A 23255-nucleotide genomic window follows, 5' to 3' on the forward strand; every position below is an offset into this window, starting at 1 on the left:
GGACGGTACGCGGCTGCGCCTCTGCGTTCTGCACGTAGATGCAGGTGAGATCACGGCACGGCCGTCGACAGTTCGCCGCCGGGCATGGAATCGCTGTCGAGGCTGGAGACCAACCATCCTGCAGGAGCATTCCATGTACGTACGGTTCAGAGAGCATCACGCGTTGCCGTTGGGCTGAACGGACGGTGGGCCGACAGCGAGTCAATAAGGAGAAGATTTGAATAATTAATTTGCCCGGAAGATGCCTAATCTCTGCAGGCAAGGCAAGCATGCTTCGGTTGACCACTGGTTGTTTTAATGTGTTGAACATTCAGAGGGGCCGCGCCAGGGAACGAGAAAGAAATGCTTCATCCGTGACGTGATCGACGAGCGGTTGCCGCCAAAGTTTCCCGATTTCTTTCATATTGGCACGGCACGCGCGCGCGTTCCTCGCTTGCAGCAGCATTCAGCCAACTAATCCCGTGTTGTGTTGGCGACAACCTGAGCCGGATTTCCCCTTCTAAACTTTTATTCCGTGCGTGTTGAGGTGGCGCCCAGCAGCCAGCAGGGGGGGAGAGCTGGGCACTTGGGCTGCACACGTGGCGGGTAGTTGACCAGTCAATGGCAGCGTCTTCCTCCGTGTGTGTTTGCTGCTTTGCAGTGGGGCATCACGTTCCTTGTTCCATGACACCAACAGTTTTTGCTCCCCGTGCTAAAAGCGAGCGTCGAATATACTTTGTATCATAAAGTACATGTTGTCTTAAAGTGCGTTTGGTCAACTAATAGGAAATAAAAAGTACATGTTACATCAACATCTCTAATTCCTAAAGAAAGTCAATCATTTGGCATTGTCCGGGGGGGACAAAAAGGCCAATCGTTGGGCATTGAAATGTTAATACCTTAATAACTTTAGTGATCAGTTGCAATGTCATGACACAAGATTTGATTCCTGGATCCATTCTTTTTGCCCAACTGGTAGTGGCTATTCCAACAATAAACGAAAAACCTCTTTGCAGCAATGAACAAGACACCGGTTCTTTTATCTATTCCCACTTGTCAAAATCAGGACCATCATACATCAATAGCCTTCTTCCATCTGATCTTTCATCGTGACCATATGATATACCAACATTTATACCACTTGGAAGAATGTACATAGATCAAGGGGCAAGAAAACAAACCAACATTTTTGATCTCCTTATCGTGATCCCAACATTTGCTTATCTTGATCTCAACCTCGGTCTCCATCTCCTGGTGGTGTCCTGAGGCTTTAGAAGCTGTACAGGTGCAGCTGGAATCCGGAGCCACCACTCCCTTAACCTTCTCACCAATTTCTCGCTGCTCTTCTTCCTCGCTGGCATTTGTCTCGTGTATACTTCTAGGAGAATGAGCAGAACGATGGTTCTTAGTGGCATAAACATGAATGCCATAGCCGCAACAACCAGCGCACCTGCAACTTTGTTGGTGCTCTAAATTCAGGCAACAAATTTCACCGGTTAGACTGACAGTGTTGCAAAAAAATATCGTTAAAAATTAAAGCTGAGGGGAAGGAACCTGAGAAAATGTCGCAAGCATGAGGGACCGGAGCTTAAGGAGAAAAATGTTCCCGGCCTGCACATGAGCTTCCACCTGCGAGATGGCCTCTTGTAGAGCTAGGAGTTGTTCCACGGTTCTTCTTGGAGGAGGAGTTATGATCTCAAATGCTCCTATCGACTGCATGCTCCCATAATGTTTGTTCCATAGCATGAAGATAGTAGAGCCAAGCAAAAATCCAGGAAACACGAACCAAATCCAACCACTGCATTAAAGAGCAATAATTTCCTTAAAAAGTGGGTACCTTTCGTAACTACTTGCAGAAAGATTTTTTTTCCAATCCAAAATTTCTAAATACTTTGAATGTGGTCACAAAATGGTATGATTACATATGAATTTTTTTTTACCTGTATACCATGTAGAGGAAGCATAACAAGAAGACATAAGATTTGAAGGGTTCTTCCCACTCGGCCAAAGCAAGCAACCTTTTGCCTATTTCAATCAGAGGATATAGTAGTTCCTGGAGGGAGTTAACCAATGTCATTGCGGTAATAATCCTTAAATGAGTTAAATTAGATGATTAGCTACTTTTGAAGGAAGAACAATACCTTTAGAACAGCGACATTAGTGTCTATGTCTTCCAATTTGACTTGATCAAGCGTGGCCCTTGCAGCTTCCACTCTGCCCGAATACCCAACCGATCGCTCTAGAGCCATCTGCACTGAGCTAGTTCCTCCAATTTGCACGTCACGCACCGCGAAATCCCTCTCCTCAGGATTGTCCTCCTTTTGCAGGGTCAACAAACCCATCGTCACCATTGTATATGCAGAAAGAGGGAAGGGGTCAACAAGCGTCAATTCATCAGAATTGCTCTGACCAGGATTCTGACTTCCACCAAATCTTGGGCAATGCTGCTTGAGCTGGCTGTACATTGCCTCCAAAATTTTGTCTCCTTTGGGTAGTTTCTCTGCTAAGTTGAAGGCAAGGGTGGTCTTAAAATGTGCTGGTAGTACGTGGAAGCCCTCTTTTAATGTGCGGTACCTTAGGATCCCTAATGTCGCGACCGAGAGAGCCTCTGACTTTTGGAAACTAGCAAGCCTATACTTCCTGATGAACTTATGTGCGTGCAACACCTCTTTGATGATTGCGAACCAATAGTCCCGACGAGTGTGACCTTTGAATTGTGGGAATTCAAAGAAGACGGGTTCACTTCCATCAGCAACAAACATATGTTAGTGTCGGATGTGCAAATTGCAACCATGATAAATAGCTATATTTTTTCCTATACATTATAGCAGTTTTCTTATGTACTTGAACAGTAGTAAAAAGTTAAATCTTGGTTAAATTAAAAATTCAAGTTTTTTTGTTGTGTTGTTACTCACGTCGAGTTAGACTTGTACATGACTGCTTTGTCAAAGAGGTGAGCACCCCATGGCCCAGTGGACTCACGTTTTACTGACTGTTTCAAGTCCCTTGCCAGATCATACACAGCAGCCTCGCCATAAGAGAAATCAACACCAATGGCCTCAAAGTAGAGTGCGTGATTCGTCAGTGTGAGCCTCCCTGCAGAGTGGGCAGCATATACACATTAAGGATCTCATGAAGAAGCACAACTCATTAGCACCGATCAAAATTACCATAGGGAGGGTGCTTAACCAGGCCATGTGGACGTCCCGATATGTTGAAGAACTGGCTTGGTCGTTGCAGTACCGTAGATGTCGAGGATTATTTCATCATCCGAAAGCTCAAGATCAGGAGCTCTGTGTCCCCCTGATATACTTTTTGCAAAGCTGAGCACCCTAGCATCAGAGATGACACAATAGTGCTCTCAATTCAGAGAATGCAACAGCCTTGAACAATGTGAACATGATGAGGATAGATGTATGTACATACTGGTCTAATTTTTTGAGGTACTTGTGGTAAATAAGGAAATGCAGCCGTCCTCCGGTTGAGTTGGTGAGCGCATCAAATAGGTTACGAACGGTGATGGGATGTGCTATGGCAGGGCAGGCAGGAGCAATCTTGGCAAATGCCTCGGGTCCAACCGTCCTCCTCCCATCGACCTAGCCAATGGTGGTTCCACACAACAAAGAAGATCAGGCAATGCAGAGCATGCATCTGATGCAAGGGTTAGATCAAAGACCAAGAACATATATACAGGGGAAACAAATGGAAGACCTGAATGGCCAGTTGCGTTGGGCTTGAATAGAAAATGGACCCACCTCCATCGTCATCCTCGTCGTCATGTAGAATACTGAAAGCCGTTTTCTGAATCGTGAATGAAAAAGCCAATCTTGGTCAGTACCCGGTGTGATTTACATGGTTTTTTTTTATCTAACGAGGAGGAGCCGATCGATCTGACCTGAAACATGGCGTCGGTCTCCTCGTCGGGCGCCTCCCAGGCGAGCATCATGTCGTAGGTGAGCGAGTGAAACTCCCTGTAGCCGAGGTGGTCCTGGCGCCTGGTCTCCACGCGCAGGGCAATGTAGGAGCAGTACTCCACGAAGCTCCTGGCGTACGCCAGCGGCCGGCCGGCCTGCTCCTCCCCGTCGAACCGCCGGAGCAGCTGATCCACCGGCACGCCCGCGATCCTGCCATATATGGCCGAACGAACGCAAGATGCAACACGAAACGTTACATTCGTCGGCGTAAAATTAAAATCGTCGGATCGGAGTCATGCATGGACGAACGAACCTCGCACATCGGCGGACGACGGAGGCGGCGGCGGACGAGAGGGGCGGGATGGCGCCGTGCGACGGCGTCGGCGCGTCTGCCGCCATGCCGGCGCTGCCACTCGCCTTGTTCGCCGGCCCCCTGGTGTGGCCGTGCCGGTTGCCGCCGAAGAGCCCCTCAAGGAGACCCATCCGTGGTGGCGGCCGCGCAGGAGGAAGGCATCGTCGTCCTCACTGCCCGGTTAAGGCAAGAAGAGATCGTGGCGTGCCGTGGATTCGACGGGATGCGTTGCGTTTCTTTCCCTTTTCCGTGGGACGGACGGTTAGGCGCGAGCTCGTTCGCTACGCTCCGCTCCGCCGGGGTCGGACGTCCAGTGAGGAGCAGCGCGCAGGTCGCGAACCTATCCATAATCCACCACGACTAACTTGGCCTGCAAAGCAAGTACCACTGGTACCAGGTCGCTGTCCGGCTGTCCCTTCAGAAACAGATGACTGTTTGATCTTTGATGATGCAAGTCGTGATGGACTCCATCAGTAAGGCAAGTAATGGTTATTTTTGTGTTTTAGCGTGTTTAGATTGGACATCCTCCGAGATGTACCGGTGAGAAGGATCTAAAATCTAATATGAAGAAACACTAATTCAAACAGCTCATTTACCAGCTACATAATGTTCATGCTGAACATGCAACATGAATCCATGGCACGTTCCAACATGTCCATGGAATTCGCTGTTTAACTGAACTCCGTAGATACCAACCTTATTAACCACTACATAATGGAGTCCTCTCCCTCCCCATTTACCAGCTCTCTCAAAAACTATGTAAACAAAACCATCCTGCGCGCAGCAGGCTTACAGGGTAATTAACTGTCTCCGGGAGATGCAGTTGTAAAAAACAGGCAGTGAAGTTTTGTTTCATAAATCCCAGCGACGGAACCCTGGGATTCTAAGTCACCGTCTCTGATGGTCACTTCACGATGCAGATCTTGATGACAGACGCCACACCGATACGGTGAAGAGCCACGACGGAATCACCAGGCTTGCACAGCTGCTTCTGTACTGCAGACTTCAGCGCAGCCTCCAGGATCACCTCTGTCGACTCTGAATCTGTAGCCTTGGCAGAGCCCTCAGCAAGGAGGGGGATGAGGCCTCTGTAGATTAGGCTGTGCCTCGCTGGGCCCTCAGAGCTGATGGTCCAGTCGAATGAATCCGTTGTCAGCACAGGGACAACCACAGAGAGGATTGGAACCCTGGGACGGTACTTCGCAACAAGCTTGGCCGTGGTGCCACCGCGAGTCAAGACGACAATCAGTGCAGCCTTGGCCTTATTGGCAGTTCGCACAGCAGATGATGCAAGAGATTCCAAGGGACTCATAGGTAGGGGTGCGGACCTGATCATCGCCTTGAAAACTGCCTCGTGGTCCAGGGAAGATTCTGCCTCAATGCATATACGAGCCATGATCTTCACAGCCACCTCGGGGTATGCTCCAGCAGCACTCTCACCACTGAGCATGACGCAGTCAGTTCCATCAAGAACAGCATTTGCAACGTCAGTTGCCTCAGCACGAGTTGGCCTTGGAGATTTGATCATTGACTCAAGCATCTGGGTAGCAGTAACAACAGGCTTGCCAGCAATATTGCACTTGTAGATCATCATCTTCTGCGCAAGGAAAATCTTCTCAACTGGAATCTCCATTCCCAGATCACCTCTAGCAACCATAAAGGCATCAGTCTCCCTCAAGATCTCATCAAAGTTCACAACACCCTCTTGGTTTTCAACCTGACAGTATAATATGACCATATTATGAAAGAAATCAGATCCAGATCCATGACAGCATAAAGATTATGATCACAAGTAGTTCTATATTACATTATCAAGTCATATGAACAAAGCTATAGCAGGAAATCATCTAGGTTCCAGAATTTAAGTAATAATGCCGCAAATAAGCAATAATGTTCTGAACCACAACAAAGAATGAATCTAATACGTGGAAATGCAGGGTGAAGGTAACAGAATTTGCACTTCGCTAATCAACTGTGAAATAAAAAGTTCTTGTGAAAAATTGTAGACTAGGCAAGCATTGGAAGCATATAGAATAGTGCCTATACCAATTTCAGGGTTAAAAAGGTGAAGTCCGGAAAGGATAGATATAATAGATACAAGCAAAGCATGGTTTCATTGTGCATCAATAAACATCTTAAGTGCATGAGAAAGCACTCTTTCAAATACCCTTATCTAAAAAAGGCAAAAATGTCCTCAGCACAGAACAAAAATTGAAGTGAAGCAAATGGAGGAAGAAGAAAATAGCTAATAGAACCCGACAGCAATAATATATACAGACCTTTGACATCAACTTGATGCGCTTGGCATGCTGCCCAAGGACCTGTCTGACAGTCACCAAATCCGATCCTTTACGAACAAAGGACAGAGCAATCATATCAATATCATTTGGAACACCCCATCCCAAAATGTCCTCTTTATCTTTCTCAGTTAGTGTAGGAAGATCAACAACAATTCCTGGCAAATTGCAGTTCTTTCTCTCACCGAGCATTGCAGTGTTTTCACACTTACATCTCACAGTTCCAGCATCAGGATCGCAAGAGAGGACAGTCAGAGAGATAGTACCATCTGCACACAGTATGACATTTCCAGGCTTCACATCAACAGGTAGTTTCTTGTAACTCATAGCGATCATATTCTCATCACCCTTGATATCATAATCAGTGGTGACAGTGATTTCTTGACCCTTGGTTAGCTTAATTGGTTTACCGTCCTTCAAAAATCCAGTACGGATCTCAGGACCCTACAGCAACAAACGACAGATTCAGAACACTTTCATATAATGATCTTAAATTTCATATTAACAAGATCCAGTCAGAATTTACACTACATATCATGGAACGACCAAATGAGACATAAGCATCAAAGTGCAGCTGCAGTATATCTGTAGAGAACTGTGATGAAGTAAACCAACAGAAATGACCATGTTAAGCACAGCAAAATGAAGAGCTAACAAAATTATTGGTAACTGACAAGAATGGAAGGAACAAAAACCCTTGGAAGTACATTACATATCGATTATTGTATCAAGCAATTGAATCAGCATTTGTAAATTGATGAACCTGAACAACTGGAGAGACAAAATGCTTTGGTATTGTGCGTCCAGAAGCAACCAAACCATTTCAAATCCAAAAACAACACAGTAATCTATGAACCATTTAATACATAACCAAAACTACTTGTGGAGAAAGCAACTTAAACAACAAACATGCGAAATTTGAAACCAACTTCAACCAACAAGATGGACGGCTTCTTTTTCACATGGAGAATTGGAGAAACAGGAATGAGCATTGCGGAACACGGCAAATGTACAGCCAGGGGCAGATCTAATCCTCAGCATACTATTCTGTCAAACCGTCAAAAGCCATTACAATGTTAATCATTCTTCAGTTTTATACAATATTAATGGAGTTAATATGAAGGTCTAAGAAGCTCCTATCGGAACCATCAAGATCAAAATACTGAGGTCCATGACATAAAGATTTACAATCAACCAATCTTCAACTTCTAGAGAAGTAGAGAGAAAATGAGCTCCTCGTATCTAACTCCCCCAGCAGCCAAACTACTCATTACCCACCAAACTAGAAGTACATTCTGGGCGAAAGCAGTACACAACTATTTAAGCATGCATTGGTTTAATGTTATTATATGTGCTAATCATATATGTAGCCATGTAGCATGCACTAATTAAGTTAGGATGAAGATCTAAACCTCCTACAAACACCACTGAGATCAAAATACCTACATCCTGTGACTTGAAACACTTGACTTAAAATCTAGTAGCAATCTTCAAACTCTATTTTTTCGAGGGCAGAGGCTGGGGTACCCTCCCGCTTCATCCAAGTGTATTGTGGATCTTCAAACTCTATTTAGAGGATGATTTCACAATAGACAACTCCAGTGCAGCTGAACTATTCCATATCCACCAACACTGAGTACACTCTGGGCAGTTGCAAACACAACTGAAGGTGCTAATGGACAAACAAAATCTGAAACTAACTTTAACGAGTAACAAGTATCACTTCCTTAGAGGCCGGAGACAATTCCTTTTTCAAAAAAAAAGGTATCACCTCCTTTTGACAAAAATGACAACAAGCAACATCTTGACAAATGGCAAACACTGAAACACGCATACTACTACAGAACACGTAGTCCCTAAAAAGGCCAAATCTAAATCCTGGAAACATTCTACCTACATTAGATGATTAGAATACGCTGTAGGCTGCAGCTCGCCATACAGAACAGATCAGTAGATCCGAGCTCAAATCCTCCGGTGGCAGACAAAAACCAACCCCTGTCTGCCCCGATCCAGCCAACCAGCAAAGCGGCGTACACCCATGCATACATAGCAGCAGCAGAGCCAGCGGATCCGTGATACGGAGGGGAGAGCTGGTGGTGAGAAGGTGGACCTTGGTGTCGAGCATGACGGCGCAGAGGATGCCGGTGTTGTGCATGGCCTGCCTGAGGTTGTCGAGCGTCTCCTGGTGGTACTCGTGCGTGCCGTGGGAAAAGTTGAAGCGCGCGACGTTCATGCCGGCGCGGAGCAGCTTCTCGAGCATGGGGACGGTGCGGGAGGCCGGGCCGAGCGTGCAGACGAGCTTGGTCTTGGGCACCCGCGCGTCGGCGGCGCCGCGGTCCAGGTCCGCCAGGATCGCGGCCATGTCGATGTTCGCCATGGCGCTGACCGGATCTCTCTCTTCCCGGAGCTGCGGCGGCGATCCGGAACCGGGGAGAGGGGGCGGCGGTGGTGGTGAGCGGCGAGAACAGCGAGATGGGGTGTGCGATTAGGTGGCGGAGTTTTTATAGAACGGGAGGGGAGGAGGAGTGGGGAATTTTGCGATTCCGTGGGCGAGGTCGAGGTCGACGAGCGGAGGTGGCCTGCAAGGGGAGGAGGGAGGACACGTGGTGCCCACTGATCTTGGAATTTTCTTTCCTCCTCCTGTTTTCTGAGTGGAAGTGGTGGTCCCCGGTGACACCAGAGAGAGCGTGGGGCCTCTCAAGTCAGCGTCCATTGGCTAGGCTAGGCTGACCGAGGCATGCTTCCATTTCTCCAAGTGACATGAAGGGAGAATAGAAGGAAGGGTCTTCTTGGGGAAGATGTTGCGGTAGAAAAATAATTACCCTCCTAATCTGATCCTTAACATAATCAAGCATGGCAGGTGTTAGTGGCCGATTCCTAGGCCAAATCAGGATATGCCGCAGCCAGCGCTGCACCAAGTCCCCGACCGTGGGCGGCGCCGAACCAGCCGGCAAAACCAGCGACGTCACAAACCGTGACCCGGCCTTCTGTTTGTCCCGCGACCTGCCCTTGGTTTTCCCTCGATCGTGTCGCTGCTAGCTTGTCTATTATATTACGGTCATTTTCTTCTCCATGGTCAGCTTATTACACGGTGCATGATTTTCTATCCAAAGTGGCATGGACCAACAGAAGATTCTCTCGTTCTATTCTTCTTTCTAATGAGAAGGTTCTCTTATTCAAAGTCTACTGGTCCGGTTGATAGCAATGCCGCATGCATGATGGTGCCATGCCCCGGCCCGGAACGAGTGGCCCGGCCTGTGACATACCTGGGCCGCGCTAACAATACCGGCCCACTTGGCACGACCCACTACAATTTCTAGGCCGAGCTAACACTCTTTCCGCCCCACTAAGCTAGACGCGGCCCATTCGGCCGAAGCTCGTGCATGACAATTGACAATGACTTGCATGCATGCATGGAAAGCCTAACGTTCAACTGCTGAGCTAACCTGCCAAGTGCCAGCCACGAGGCGAGGGCAGCGGCGGATCTGCACCGGCGACGGCAGCCGGGCGGCAAGACGAGGGCGCGAGCGCGAGGGAGGCGAAGAGACCGCGAGCGAGGGCGAGGAGAAAGGAACGGGGGTGGGGCCGCAGGTGTGCTAGGGTTTTGGGGGCCGGCCGGCGCTCGGGCTCCCGAGCCTTAGCAGGCCTCCCGCTCCCGAGCCGGCCCATGTGCCAAGAATTCGGTCCAAGCACGACACGAGTCTCGTGCCGGGCTGGTCCGGACCCGATTAACTTCGTGCCGGACCGTGCTCATACCGGGCAAAAAAAAGGGCCGTGGGCCGGCCCATGCGTCTCGGGGCGGATGAAAATCTATACCCGTGACGTGCAGTGAAACACTGAAATACCTCCCGCCGTAGCTCGTTCTGTCATTGTGTTCTGCTTCAGCCTGCGCTCAGATTATAGTATTGCAGTTTCTAGTTTTAGTTTTATTCAACAAACGGGGCGCGCAACAAGGCAACGTATCAGTGCTCTCTTCGGCAAGACCCATTGCATCGTGTCGCAGAACCTGCTCGGTGAAATTGGTCTGAAAAATCTTTCAAAAAAAAATAATCCGGTGAAATCTAACTGCTGGGGCGTATAGTACGTGGGCGAGGATGCAGTCACGCATTTGCCAGTGCTTCTTCCGGCGTCGATCAGGCCCTCATCGGGAACCGAGACCTGGGGCCCACATCGTAACCAACCGACTAGCCAACTCATCAGCCAGCCGTCCTCGTCTACAAATACCCACCGGCGCAATCCCAGCAGCTCTCCTCAAACAAGCCAAGCGCAATCCAAGAGCGACGCGAGCGAGCAACAAAGCCCAGAGCCCGGTTCTTCTCCGAGGAGCTCGCCGGTGATGCCTGGCGTCCGCCGCTCCGGCAAGCGCCGCGGCCCCATGGACCTCGTGCGGGCCGTGAACCGCATCAACGCCATGATGCTGACCTCCGGGAAGAGCCCCCTCCTCGTCGCATCCACCCGCGTCGACGACCCAGCCCCAGCCCCAGCCGTCGTCGCCGAACCCGCCGCCGACCCCACCGCCGAACCCGCCGCCGACCCCGCCGCCTTCGCCAACCCCGTCGCCGACCCCAGCGTCGCCGAGCGGCAGCACCGCTCCATGGCTGAGGACGAGCACGCGGCGGCGCCACCGGTGCAGGCAGCCGCCGTCATGCCCGTGCTGCCGGCGAACGAGGAGAAGTGAGTTCGCGCCGAGAAGGGGGCTGACATCGTCCAAGCGCGACATGAATATCGGGCTTCTCAGGTGGTCTGGATCAGTTCTTGGAGAAGTTCTTGAAGAAGCCTTTCGTTATTTTGGTTTCGGGTGATCTGATCCGTCTTGTCTGATGGTCTGGACCAGTTCCTAAGGATTCTTCGTTGTTTCAGTTGTTTTGCTTTCATGGAACTTCTGCTCGACCTTAGCTGTATATATTCCTGTTCGTTTCTTCAGAGCCGCGTTCACCTTTCCTGGACGAAACATCTGGTTATAGCCGAGAAATGGTGAATCGTCAATTCTTGGATCAGTTCTTGTAAACCTGCGAAAACTTCATAGAGTAATAGATTCTGGGTTAATTGCTTTGGTAATCTTGTGCCATTTCTTTGTGCTGCAATGTCTGGACTCTGAACTGATACTGCATGCATAATTCCTTAGTGGGCATATGGATCGAGATGTCAAAAGCAGAGTTTAGGTGATTGGTATGAAACTGTAAACGTTTTTCTTGACAGAGGCAGAGTTTTGGTTGCTGAACTGAACATATGATTAAAATTTGTTAGGAAAAATATTGTGCTATGCTTTGCTTGCTCGGAGTATCATTTTTCTTCCACTCCGGGTCAATACAATAGAGCTGCTACTCTGCTGCAAATTACATCAGAATATCAGACTGTTATGGTAGCTGAAGATTAGTATAGTATATTCTGTAATTGTTCATTTGTTCAGGACATTTCAGCTCTTTTTGCTGTGCCACCTTACCAATTTCAGATATTCAGTTGACGGATCAAAGGTCAAGTTCCAGTTGACGAACTCTGCTTTCAGAAGCTGCAGAGTTCTTTCAAGAAAACGAACTCTGATTTTGTATCTGAAATCTGCATGCTCTGTGAATTGTGATTGTGCATACATCATGGCTGTCCTTGCATATTATTTCCTTCATTCCTTGTTGAAGTTTTAGTTCTCCAATCTGAAAAGTATCTTTTCAGTTTAATGTCTAAGCACAGTCCTTCTAAAAAAATTATGTTGTGCCTGTGTGACTTAAAACTGCAGCTTGTTGTTGCATATTTGTACTACCAGATCAGATACAGTCATATGACTTGATCTTTGAATTCCCCCGGAACATTCAATCGGCCAGTCTCGTGGTCCATTCGAATTTTGGTCCTGCTCATCTTTTACTGTGATTACAGTGTAAGTATCAGTAGCCTTGGCCAAAAGCTGACCCTTCTTATTTTCGAAAAAAAAATGACCCGTCTCTGAGTAACATTCAGAGTTGGTAGGATCTGCGCATTCCTCAGACTGCAGTTGGTCAGAGGTTCAGCCTGCCCTCATTCCGTATTGCTGTCAATGTGTCTTCAGACTGCAGTTGGTCAGAGCTCGCACTGCAGTGGAACTTGAAGGATTTCACCATGTCAGAAAGATTTCACAGGCGTAGATTTTGCATGCGCTTCTTCCGGCGTCCGACGATGTACGGCCGCCGTCAGGAGACGAGACATAAGGCCCACATGGTAACCAGCCGACTAACAAACTCTAATCAGCCAACTCCCTTCGTCTCCAACTACCCGCCGGGGCAATGCCATGCCACCTTCCAAATCCTTGAGCACCCGAGCGAACAAGAAAAGACGGAGCAAGAAAGAGCGAGAGACAAGAAGCAAGAAAGAGGAAGGGAAGCGAACGCATCGATCATGTCCGGCGACAACGTCAGCGCCGGGATGGTCATCAGCGTCACCAGTTGCAGCGCGTCCGCGGGCTCGGCGGCGTCACGAACCTGGAGCAGGCGCTGGCCTACGACTGCGCCCTGTGCTGCCACAGCCTGAATCAGGGTGAGGAGGTCCGCACGCTCTCCTGCGACCACGTGTTCCACTTCCGCAAGAGCGCCAAGTGCCGAAACAACATCGACGACTGGCTCCGCGAGAACAGCATGCGCTGCCCGGCCTGCTGCAAGACCGCCTACCTCGTGTTGCCGCGGAAGGCGCCGCCGACATCGGCGCCAATGTCAGCGCTAGCTCCGCCGCCGCCGCCACCGTCGGATTTGGAGCTTCAAATACCTCGGCTGTTGGCGTCGGACGATGAGGCGTCAATTGCGTCGCAGTGGTTCCAGGATACACACACTACGGTCGCCGTCGCAGTAGCAGTCACGCATGATCGAGCTTGGATGGGACGGTGTTGGCGTGTCTTGAGGGGCGGTCTGGATAGGTTCTTGGAGAGATTCTTGAAGGATTCTTTCGCCGTTTCTTTCTCTGCATTCTTTGAACTGATCGAGGTGGTGCGTCTTGTATGATGGTCTGGGTCGGTTCTTGAAGGATTCCTTAGGTGTATCTGTCTTTTGGTTTCTTTTTTTTTTTGAACTGTGTCTTTTGGTTTCTTGAAACTGATCAAGATTAGCTGTTTTCCGTCTTTCTGTTCAGAGCTGTGTCCAGAGCAAAGCAAGACGCCAAGACGGGTGCGACTAGGCATCACCAACCATCACCTCAAGCGTGATTAATCCCCCTGCAGGATAGTGTTTTGGACCGTATTTTAATATTTAAATAATAAATGCATGCATGCAGGTGAAGATAAATTGATGATATCATCCAAGGGAGCTCGTATTAAAAAGAATCTATAAATCTTAAACAGTGCATTTAAATTAAATTCCTATTGCACCATTCTTATGACAAGACCTTCGAAACAAGACCACATTTGTCTATGTTTGCACGATATTCTTTAAAAATATTTTTAATACTAAATAATTATTTTCAGCTACTGGGAACAAATATTTTAACAACACGAACAAATGATTATTTTCTACGAGTAAAAAATTAAACATGGCGAACAAATAATAATGTACTACGAACAAAATATTAAACATCGCAAATATTTAATTATATAGGACAAATAATGGAAAATAAAAATCGCGAACAAATAAGTTAGCATATCGAACAATTTAGTCTGCAACGGGAACAAATAATTTGGCACTACGAACAAATTAGTTATACAAAGATAGATAATTTTACATGAAGAATTACAAACACATACGCATGCCAAATGAGTCACTATAGAAAATAAATAAGTCAGTTCTTTTCACCACGTCACACATGTAGAGCATACATGCGATGTATAATTATTCTATAAGAGTGATCAAAATATATTCACACACAAATAAATCAAATCAAAATAAGATATTTTGAGAAAAGTATTTCAAATAAAAAAATTTAGATAAAAATCAAAATTATGTTTTGGAATAATAACCATACTCTATTCATCTATGGATATGGAGAATTATAAGGAAAAAAGAAAGTTTAAAATTAGAAGGAAACAAAATATAATATAAAAATTAAAAATATCTAGATGGTCATGAAAATGACAAAAAAAATAAGAATACAAAATGAATATAGAAAAGGAAGAAGAATGAAGTCTATCAACGGACTGAGTCAACAACACTAAATAAAAAAATAAAAAAACTTTAGCTAAATAAAAAATAGTGAAATAAGAAGCAAAAGAATGAAATATTTCACGGTAGTTCATCAAAAGAAAATATTTCATGGCAAACAAGATAATATACAACTATAAAATAAAAGAAAGGAAAAGAAAACAAAAACAAAAAGGAGATAACTATAAATACATTATTTCACAGACTAAATAATCATCCTAGAATGCTAACAAATTAGTATAGATTGTAAAAAAAGATTATTTCATGGTAAACAAGATAATATACAACTATAAATACATTATTTCACGGACTAACTGATCATCCTAGAATACGAATAAATTAGTATAGATTATAAAAAAATATTATTTCAAGAATGAATATCCATGTGAGATTTAGAATTAGAAAGAAAAAATAAAAATAGAAATAAATAATATACATCAAAGGATTATAAGAAAAAGTTGGAAGAAAAAAATAGAAAAAGGAAAATATTAGATAAAGAAAAAAAAGTTGGATGAAAAAATAGAAAAAATAAGAATAGAAAATAAAAAAATATAAAGAAGAACAAAAATCCTTTCCTATTTGCCGCCTCCCATCCCATGCATGCAGAGGTCGTTATATGTTGTGTTTGCATGTGCATCTTAAGAAATAAACAACAGATCATGCATGCATGCAGAGGGTCATCATGTATTGTCACGCATGTGAGTCCATCTTTTTTTTAACAGCTACATGCAAGTTGGTGGGTGATCCGTATGGACAAGAATGATATTGGGCCAATTTATTGTAGCGGTCTCTTCAATGATGACAATCAAATTTGTAGCACAGGCGATGTACAGTCTGGCCGCGCCAAGACTATTGTTTTGAACTTGTTGATCCTAACCGCAATGCATAGGGGCTGACTGTATTTTATTTTCCACTGCCCCTGCCACCATCTAAATTCTAAAATACCCAATCCTCATTTGTGTGCCTTTTTGTCCACTCCAAACTTACCCTCATTCCTTTCCAAATGTGCAAACAAAACAAGGCAAATGTGAGCTTTTCAGGTGCAGTATTATGTTATTGGTTGTGGCCGCCGGCGTCTGGGCTCTGGATGCCTGATCGGAGTGGTCACCGGCGGTGGTGGGTGGCCTCATGCTCTCGAGTTCGTCGTCGTTCTAGCCCACTACTGGTTTTCATTTGATTTACTACTCGATCTGTTTTCTACCAGTTTCGTTTAAATTGAAAACAATGCCTGCCTGATTCGTAATGATTTGATCGAAATCAGGGACCCTGAACGGGCCGGGTGAAACCTAGTTGGGTCGTCCAGTTTTGTTGAAAAGAGATGGAGAACTAACCCTGTATGAACTTCTTAGCCTCTTAGGAGTGGGATCGAACGTACAAGGGGCCATTGTGGCTCACACAGTAGAGATCGAGCAGTTGCCGAGTCCTTGCATTGGTTCATGGCCAACGTAACCAAGTGTGAACCGAAGACTTGTGTTTTATGTTTGGCTCAGATCCAACAACCCATCCATGTTGAGCAAAGTCTGTTTAATTATGTAGAAAAAAAGGTTTTGAAGATAACCTTCTTCCATGAATCATATATATCACCAACATATATATATATATATAGGCCTTTAATTTAAAAGGAAAATCGACCAGATTAGCAAACATAAACATGAACAATGTACTTAAGGAAAGTAATTAAACCATCCTATTGATCCCAACTAACCTGCACTCAACTCTACTATACAGTAACAAGTACCATTGCCGCCGTGCACCTTTTTCTTTTCACCAATGAAATTACAAATAAACTATCATCCAAGCTAAAATTATCACAAAAGAGTATAGCGAGAATATTTGTATCAACCTACTACGTTCTCCTATGCTCCCAAGTGCGAAGAAATTGGATCCCTGTACAGTACTAGGAGAAGTGATGGCGATACTGCTTGCGCGGGCCGCATAATGTTGCCTCCTCCTCCGAAGACGTTTTACTTTCTTCAAAGCTTCCTTGCGAGGCATAGTGTGCAGGGGACTCATTACGTAAACGGAGTGTTCGTGTGGATGTGCATACATGTAGAAGAAACCAGCTTCTATGCGACGAGCTGTATATCTTGCAAGCGCACGGCGAAGAAAAGCGAATGAGTTTTGGATACTTTCTCGATGCTCTTTGTAGGCTGCCCAGCTGAAAAGGCCCCGCTGCTTCAACGAATAGTATTCTGCTGTGATTTTTCGTGCCCTGAGGCGCAAGATACATTCACGGTACACGTACGTTTTTTTGAGCATGACTCTCTTCTTCACGTCTGAGATGCCATACTCATCATGTCGGCAGAGCGTAAATCGACCTTCGCGTGTAGCCATAAACTGGAATCTTGCTAACTTTTGTGTTTTCCTGCATGCATTATTGGGATTGATTGATCGATTGATGTATATGCTAGAGATGCATGCATGTAGGGAGAAGTAAATAAAAAGAGATGTGACATCTTTTCGAGAGAGAGAAAAGATATGCCAATCCAAAACCAGAGAGAGCGAGAGAGAGGCACCTGTAATAGAACGCCATGCATGCGCTTATTAGTGCCGTGCCTGGTAGTCGATCTGTTTGAGGGCACAAGCACAATCGATCAAAGCAATTGTACAAAAAAACGCCTTCGTGCTAGATGCCGGCCTCTTGAAAGAACAAGCTAAGGGGCCGGGGTACGTATGATCTGGTGCTCCGGTGGCACCTTTATTACCATACGAATCGGACTAGAGCTCGAAACTGTCCTCTGGCGACTCGTGTCCGATTGTGTTCTGTTCCCAAAAGAAATAAAAAATAATTTCTAATACGACGAGGCAACGGAATCCTTCAGCTACAGGTCCGTACAAGGGATTTCCGATCCCTTCTCTTTCTCTCTGCTTGATGCAAATGTTTTGAACGTCCCTCCTGGCACCTTCACAAGGCTAATCGATCCGGCAGTTCAGACCACCAACCGCATCCTTATCGACTAATCATATCAGCTGAAACGGGCAAAGTTGCACCCGGTTTGCACGATAGGAAAACGTAGGAGTTTTTGAAACTAAAAAAATTACAAGGAACTCGCAACCCAATTCAATATTGATATTTAAGAAGCTTTCTAGCTGATAATAAAGTGACCTTTCCAGAATGCGTACTAGCTTTTGTGATTCTTTTTTTTTGGGGGGGGGGGGGGAATCCTACGGAAGACACTGCTCTGTCTGATACTGTTCCGGCTGGATGCCACGGGCGATTGCTCCAGCCCGCCCCTCGCTCCTCGCCGTCGGTTGCGCATGCGTGCTGCGGCCGGCCGGCAGCACACCTCCTCCTCCCCTCGCTCCTCGTCGGCGTGGTCGCGAGCGCTCCTACCCGCGCGTCTCGCTAGCCTCGCCGGCGTCATCTTTGCGTGCGTGCTGTGGCCCGGGCCGGCGGCACATACCTCCGATCCGCCCCTCCCCTCGCTCAGCTCCTCGCCGGCGTGGCGAGTCTCCACTCCCTGCCCGCGTCTCGCTCCCTCGCAGTTGTCTGCGCTTGCGTGCTGCGGCCAGCCGGTGGCACATGCCTCCAACCCTAGCTCCTCGCCGGCATGCATGGCGAGGCTCCAATCCTGCCGGCACCTCGCTCCTCGCCATCCACGCTCAGCAAGAGCTAGGTCTGCTGCTGCCCACGCAGGGCTGTTGACGATCTAGCTCGTCCGGGGCCGCTGCAGGCATCCCGACCTCCTCCTATGCCACCACCGGCATCCCGGGCTCTGAAAGCTAAGAAGGTGAGGCTTTTCTTTTCATAACTGAGCTCCAAATGCAATTTTAAGCCCATGTTCTAGTGTTTTAGGCTGACTTGAGGTCCAAATGCAATTTTAGGCCCATTTGTTCATGTTCTAGTGTTTTAGGCCCATTTGTCATGACTTGTATTCATTTTGCTTGGATATCGATATGTTTCTTGTTTAACAATGTAGATGGCGGAGCAAAGGTGGATGTATCTTGAAAACCGTACTTGTGAAGAGTATCTAAGTGGTAAGTCATTCATTAGCGCAGCGGAGGCGAACAATTTGAACCGGCGCTTGTCTACCATGTGTTGTCCATGCATTGATTGTGAGAACATGAGAAATTTCTCGAGTTCATTGCATGTGCACGCTCATCTCATCATCCGGTGATTCATGGATGACTACTTGTGTTGGAACCAGCACGGAGAGGAGGGTGTTAATGATCAAGACATGCATGGCGGTCCTATGGTTGAAGAAATCTCCGCCAGTCAGCAAACAGCTTGCCAGGATGGTGATGAAAGGCTCTTTGACAGTCCTACCTGCCAAAATGATGAATCGGAGTGTGATAATCAGATTGCAGGACATGATATGAGTGAGGACGAGCTTATTGATATTGGCGAAAATTATGTCAACATAGCTAACAAAATGGAGGAGATGGTGCGCGATGCAATGTCGTATGATGGGTACACTAGTGTGGAGTTTGCGAAACTGCAAAAGATGGTGAGAGATATGAAGATCCCATTGTATCCGGGCTGCAAGGAAAAGTGGTCAAAACTCTTCACATCACTTAAGCTTCTCCTGCTAAAGGCCACCCATCATTGGACCGATCGCGGCTTCAAGGCAATGTTAGACTTGCTAAGGGACATGCTTCGGAGGAGAATGAGTTACCCATGACCACTTATGAGGTGAAGCAGACTATTTGCCTTTTGGGAATGGAAGTTATAAAAATCCATACATGTAAGAACGACTGCGTCCTATTCTGCGGTGACCTTGCAGATCTCACTGAATGCCCAGAGTGTGAAGCCCCTCGATACAAATGAAGGAATGACGGGGGTGATGAGGAAAGGGTGCACGGAGCTCCTCGGAAGGTAGCATGGTATTTCCCATTAATTCCTTGCCTGAGGCGTTTGTTTGCATCAAGCAAGGATGCAGAGCTCTTCCGTTGGCACGAGGAAGGCCGCAAGATAGGTAATTATATACGCCACCCGGCAGATTTAACATAATGGCACAACCTTGATTGTAATTATAAACAGTCTTCAGATGACCTAAGGAGTCTTCGATTTACACTAAGCACAGATGGGATAACCCGTTTGGTCAGATGAGCAACTCGCATAGCGTTTGGCCAGTATTGATATCGATCTACAATCTTCCGCCATGGCGGTGTAACAAGAGGAAATATATGATGATGTCGATTCTCATCTCAGGTCCACATCAGCTAGGGATTGATATTGATGTGTATCTGAGACCTCTTGTGATGATGTCGATTGTCATCTTAGGTCCACATCAGCTAGGGATTGACATCGATGTGTATCTGAGACCTCTTGTGGATGATCTCAAAATACTTTGGTTAGAAGGTACGACGGGTACAATAGGGAACCCTTCAGACTTTGTGGCTTGTTGTTCTGCATGATTACTAATCTACCGGGTCGTCATTCCGTGTCCGGATAATGTGAAGGGGAAAAAGATTGCGCTCATTGCCTAGATGACACGGGGACAATTTGGTTGAACAACTCAAAGAAATAGGTGTACGTGCGTCATCAGCGTTTCCTTCCCAAATCCCATGCCTATCGAAACATAAAACGTCAATTTGATGGCACAAGGGAGACAAGAGATCCTCCAAGGCATTTTAATAGCAAAAATATCTTCTGCCAGGTCAAGGATCTCCCCGCCGCCCATGGGAAGAAAGGCAGGACCCTTGGAAAGCGAAAATGCAATAAAGGAAATGATCAAAAGGAAAGGTGGAAAAGAAGTCAATTCTATGGGAGCTACCTTATTGGGAAGACCTAGCCATCCACCACAATATTGATGCCATGCATGTGAAAAAGAATATCTGTGGCAGCTTACTTGGGACACTCATGAACGACAAGCATAAAACCAAGGACCATGAAAATGCAAGAAAGGACCTGGAAGAGTTGGGCATAAGACCTGAGCTTCGTCATGACGGCACCAGTACCCAGGCTCCAGCATGTGCCATAAATCTAACCAACGAAGATAAGAAGGAATTGTGTGACTTCCTTCGTACTGTCAAAGTTCCTTCTCGCTATTCATCAAACATCCAAAAACTTATGCACGCGAAAGAGCAGAAATTTCTCCCCATGAAAGCTCATGACTGCGATGTCATGCTCACTACAGTGCTTCTTGTTGCTGTTAGGAACATACTGCCGGAAAAAGTACAGATGGCTATCATGAGCTTGTGCTTCTTCTTCAGTGCAATCTCTCAGAAGGTGATTGGTGAGGACTCACTCGATCAGCTAGAAAAGAACTTGCTCGAGACAATGGTTCTCCTTGAGACAATGATATAAATGACTACACATTCTATACCACCACCTAAGACAAGAAAACCATATACCAAAATAGCGGTGTGCATATAGATGCTGTTGACACCGACGATGAGAAGATAGCATACTATGGCCAGATGGAGGATATATGGGAGCTCAATTATTCAGACTTTAAGGTGCCAGTTTTGAGGTGCCACTGGGTTCAAAGCGCAAAGGGTGTCATGAAAGACCCGTATGGGTTCACAACTATCGACCTCGAGAATTTGGATACAAGGAAGAGTCATTTGTACTTGTGGTTCAAGTTGCCAAGTCTTTTATGTGCCCGACACGAGGAACAAGAAACAGCATGTGGTGCTCCCGGGGAAAAGACGGGCAGTGGGTGTCGAAAATGTCGTGGATGAGGAGGAGTACAATCAATTTGACGAAGTCCCTCCATTTGGTAGCTGCAACCTCCGTATGATCCTTGAAAGCGAGATACCTCCTTACTTACGAAGTGGCCAGAAGGATAAAGGGGTCAACAAGTCAAAAGGCCGCAAAACAAGGCAAAAATGTCAAGGCAAAAAAAGATGGTGCATGTATGTGTGAAATTTGTAATATGAAATTTGTAAGATATTTGGCATGTCCCAAATTTGTCATATAAAGTGTAAGATAAGTTCTAAGAGTAGTTAGGTCTCAAATTTGTAAGATAACTTATGTATAAATTTTATGTAAGATAAGTTAGGTCTCAAGTATTGTAATTTGGCATGTCTCAAATTTGTAAGATGGTTTATGTAAGATATGTGGGATGTATCTTATATTGATTTGTATCTGAAAGTGAAAGTGAAGATCACAGTAAGGTTCTGAGCAATCTGCAACTCTGGAGAGTAAATTCTGTAATCAATTATAGGTGATGCAGCTTTGTTGACCCGCATCTCCTATGTGTTTCTCTCAAAATCACATAAAACACCTCATCTCATGTCTGCTCAGATGCACATATCATCCAGATGCATCATATATATTTAGACATAGGTTTAGACATAGGAGACATACATATATATTTAGTAACACGTTTACATCAACATAGGAGACAGATATAGATAACAGGTTCGCATCATCACACATCCAGTACACATCCACACCCAGTACATCATTCAAGTTCCATTGGCCCCAGTACAGCATAAACCTACTTATTTACAAACCAAAAAATCTTCTTTTCTTTGGCACAAGCTCAGCCACCTTTGCTTCTAGTTTTGCCACTACATCTGCCATGGCATTGATCTTTTGTTTGGAAGTTCCAACCTCAACTTCCAGGGAACACCTTAGCTTTTCAATTGCAGTCACCTTGGTTTCTAGTTTTGCCATTGCATCTTCCAGGGCACACACCCTCTGTCCACCCTCTGTCCTTTTTGGCCAGGTCCTTCATGTTTTGTACTTCTTCAAGTGCCTCCACCTTTTTTCTAATTCTTGAAGTCCACGTGACATGGCACCCATAGTCTCTTCTGCTCTGACAAAACCATTCTCCATCTACTTCTTCATCTTCTTTTGTGCTAATTCAAGTGCCTCCACCTTTGAGTGCACTTTTGCATCTAGCTTTGCCACCTTTGAGACTCCTTTGTACGTCAATTTTCAAGTTGACATGCATCTCCAGGTCCTCTTAGCACCATTTTTATGTCCTGCCAAGGATTACCACGGAAAACCATATCATTTCGAGTAAGCCATAGCCCCCATAGGACTCCTGCAGAGATGTTGAGACAATCTGAAGTTTTTCCAGTTAGCCATTTAGAGGCCAAGCTCTCATAATTATAAATTGTGTAACCAAAGAAGCACTCAACATAGCTCCACATTCTCTTAGCAACCACACAATCGAAAAAGAGGTGATTAACAGATTCATTATCAGAGGATAACAGACAAGCTTCAGGCTTAGAAATACCTCTTTTCAACAGATTTTCAATGGTCATTATCTTGTTATGGGAGAGCAGCCACAGGAAGACATGAATTCTCGGTGGGATTTTAAGCTTCCAAATGGCAGGGATAAACAGAAGGGTTACACCTCTAAAATTAATAATAGCATAAAGGGATTGAGAAGTATAAGTGCCCATGGTTGCGCTATCTCTTTGTGATAGTTATAGCTTGTATCATAATATTTTATGATTAGGTGGATCTACGTAGTTCATGCTACTTAGTTTTATTAATTATAGTTACTGGTTATTGAAATATACGATGCCTACTCTTTACATGTATGGAAACTTATTTTTGATTTGTTTTTATTTTACTATCAACGTGTGCCCATGCTCAAATTTTCTTTTGAAGTTATATTTGTCAATTTTTTGCGATCATGTAAATGTATTTGAATTTAATGATTTTTAGAAACATAACTTGTGCACCAATGCATAGAGTAAATGTTTTAAGTTTTTTTAAAAG

At 45.7% G+C, this 23255-nt stretch overlaps 2 protein-coding genes across 3 annotated transcripts; both read right to left on the reverse strand.

Moving 5' to 3' along the window:
- Positions 1-709: 709 nt before the first annotated feature.
- On the reverse strand, positions 710-4515 carry LOC112900260. 2 transcript variants are annotated; one of them, XM_025969054.1, is made up of 11 exons: positions 4207-4515; positions 3875-4103; positions 3691-3780; positions 3406-3575; positions 3169-3311; positions 2895-3075; positions 2121-2721; positions 1920-2032; positions 1534-1777; positions 1165-1448; positions 710-1088 (listed from the first exon to the last, which is right to left on the reverse strand). In XM_025969054.1, exons 1-10 carry the CDS (start codon positions 4374-4376, stop codon positions 1200-1202), a joined length of 2190 nt encoding a protein of 729 aa, XP_025824839.1. In that variant the 5' UTR covers positions 4377-4515; the 3' UTR covers positions 710-1088; positions 1165-1199. The 2 variants fall into 2 exon arrangements, with proteins under 2 accessions (XP_025824839.1, XP_025824838.1); XM_025969053.1 differs by having other exon boundaries at positions 989-1448; positions 4207-4514.
- Positions 4516-4797: 282 nt separating this feature from the next.
- Positions 4798-8919, reverse strand: LOC112899633 (pyruvate kinase, cytosolic isozyme). Its single transcript, XM_025968178.1, has 3 exons — positions 8653-8919; positions 6525-6986; positions 4798-5962 (listed from the first exon to the last, which is right to left on the reverse strand). Exons 1-3 carry the CDS (start codon positions 8917-8919, stop codon positions 5150-5152), a joined length of 1542 nt encoding a protein of 513 aa, XP_025823963.1. The 3' UTR covers positions 4798-5149.
- Between the last annotated feature and the right edge of the window lie 14336 nt (positions 8920-23255).

This window comes from Panicum hallii, chromosome 7, assembly GCF_002211085.1.
Source record: "Panicum hallii strain FIL2 chromosome 7, PHallii_v3.1, whole genome shotgun sequence".
NCBI classification, from domain to species: Eukaryota; Viridiplantae; Streptophyta; class Magnoliopsida; order Poales; family Poaceae; genus Panicum; species Panicum hallii.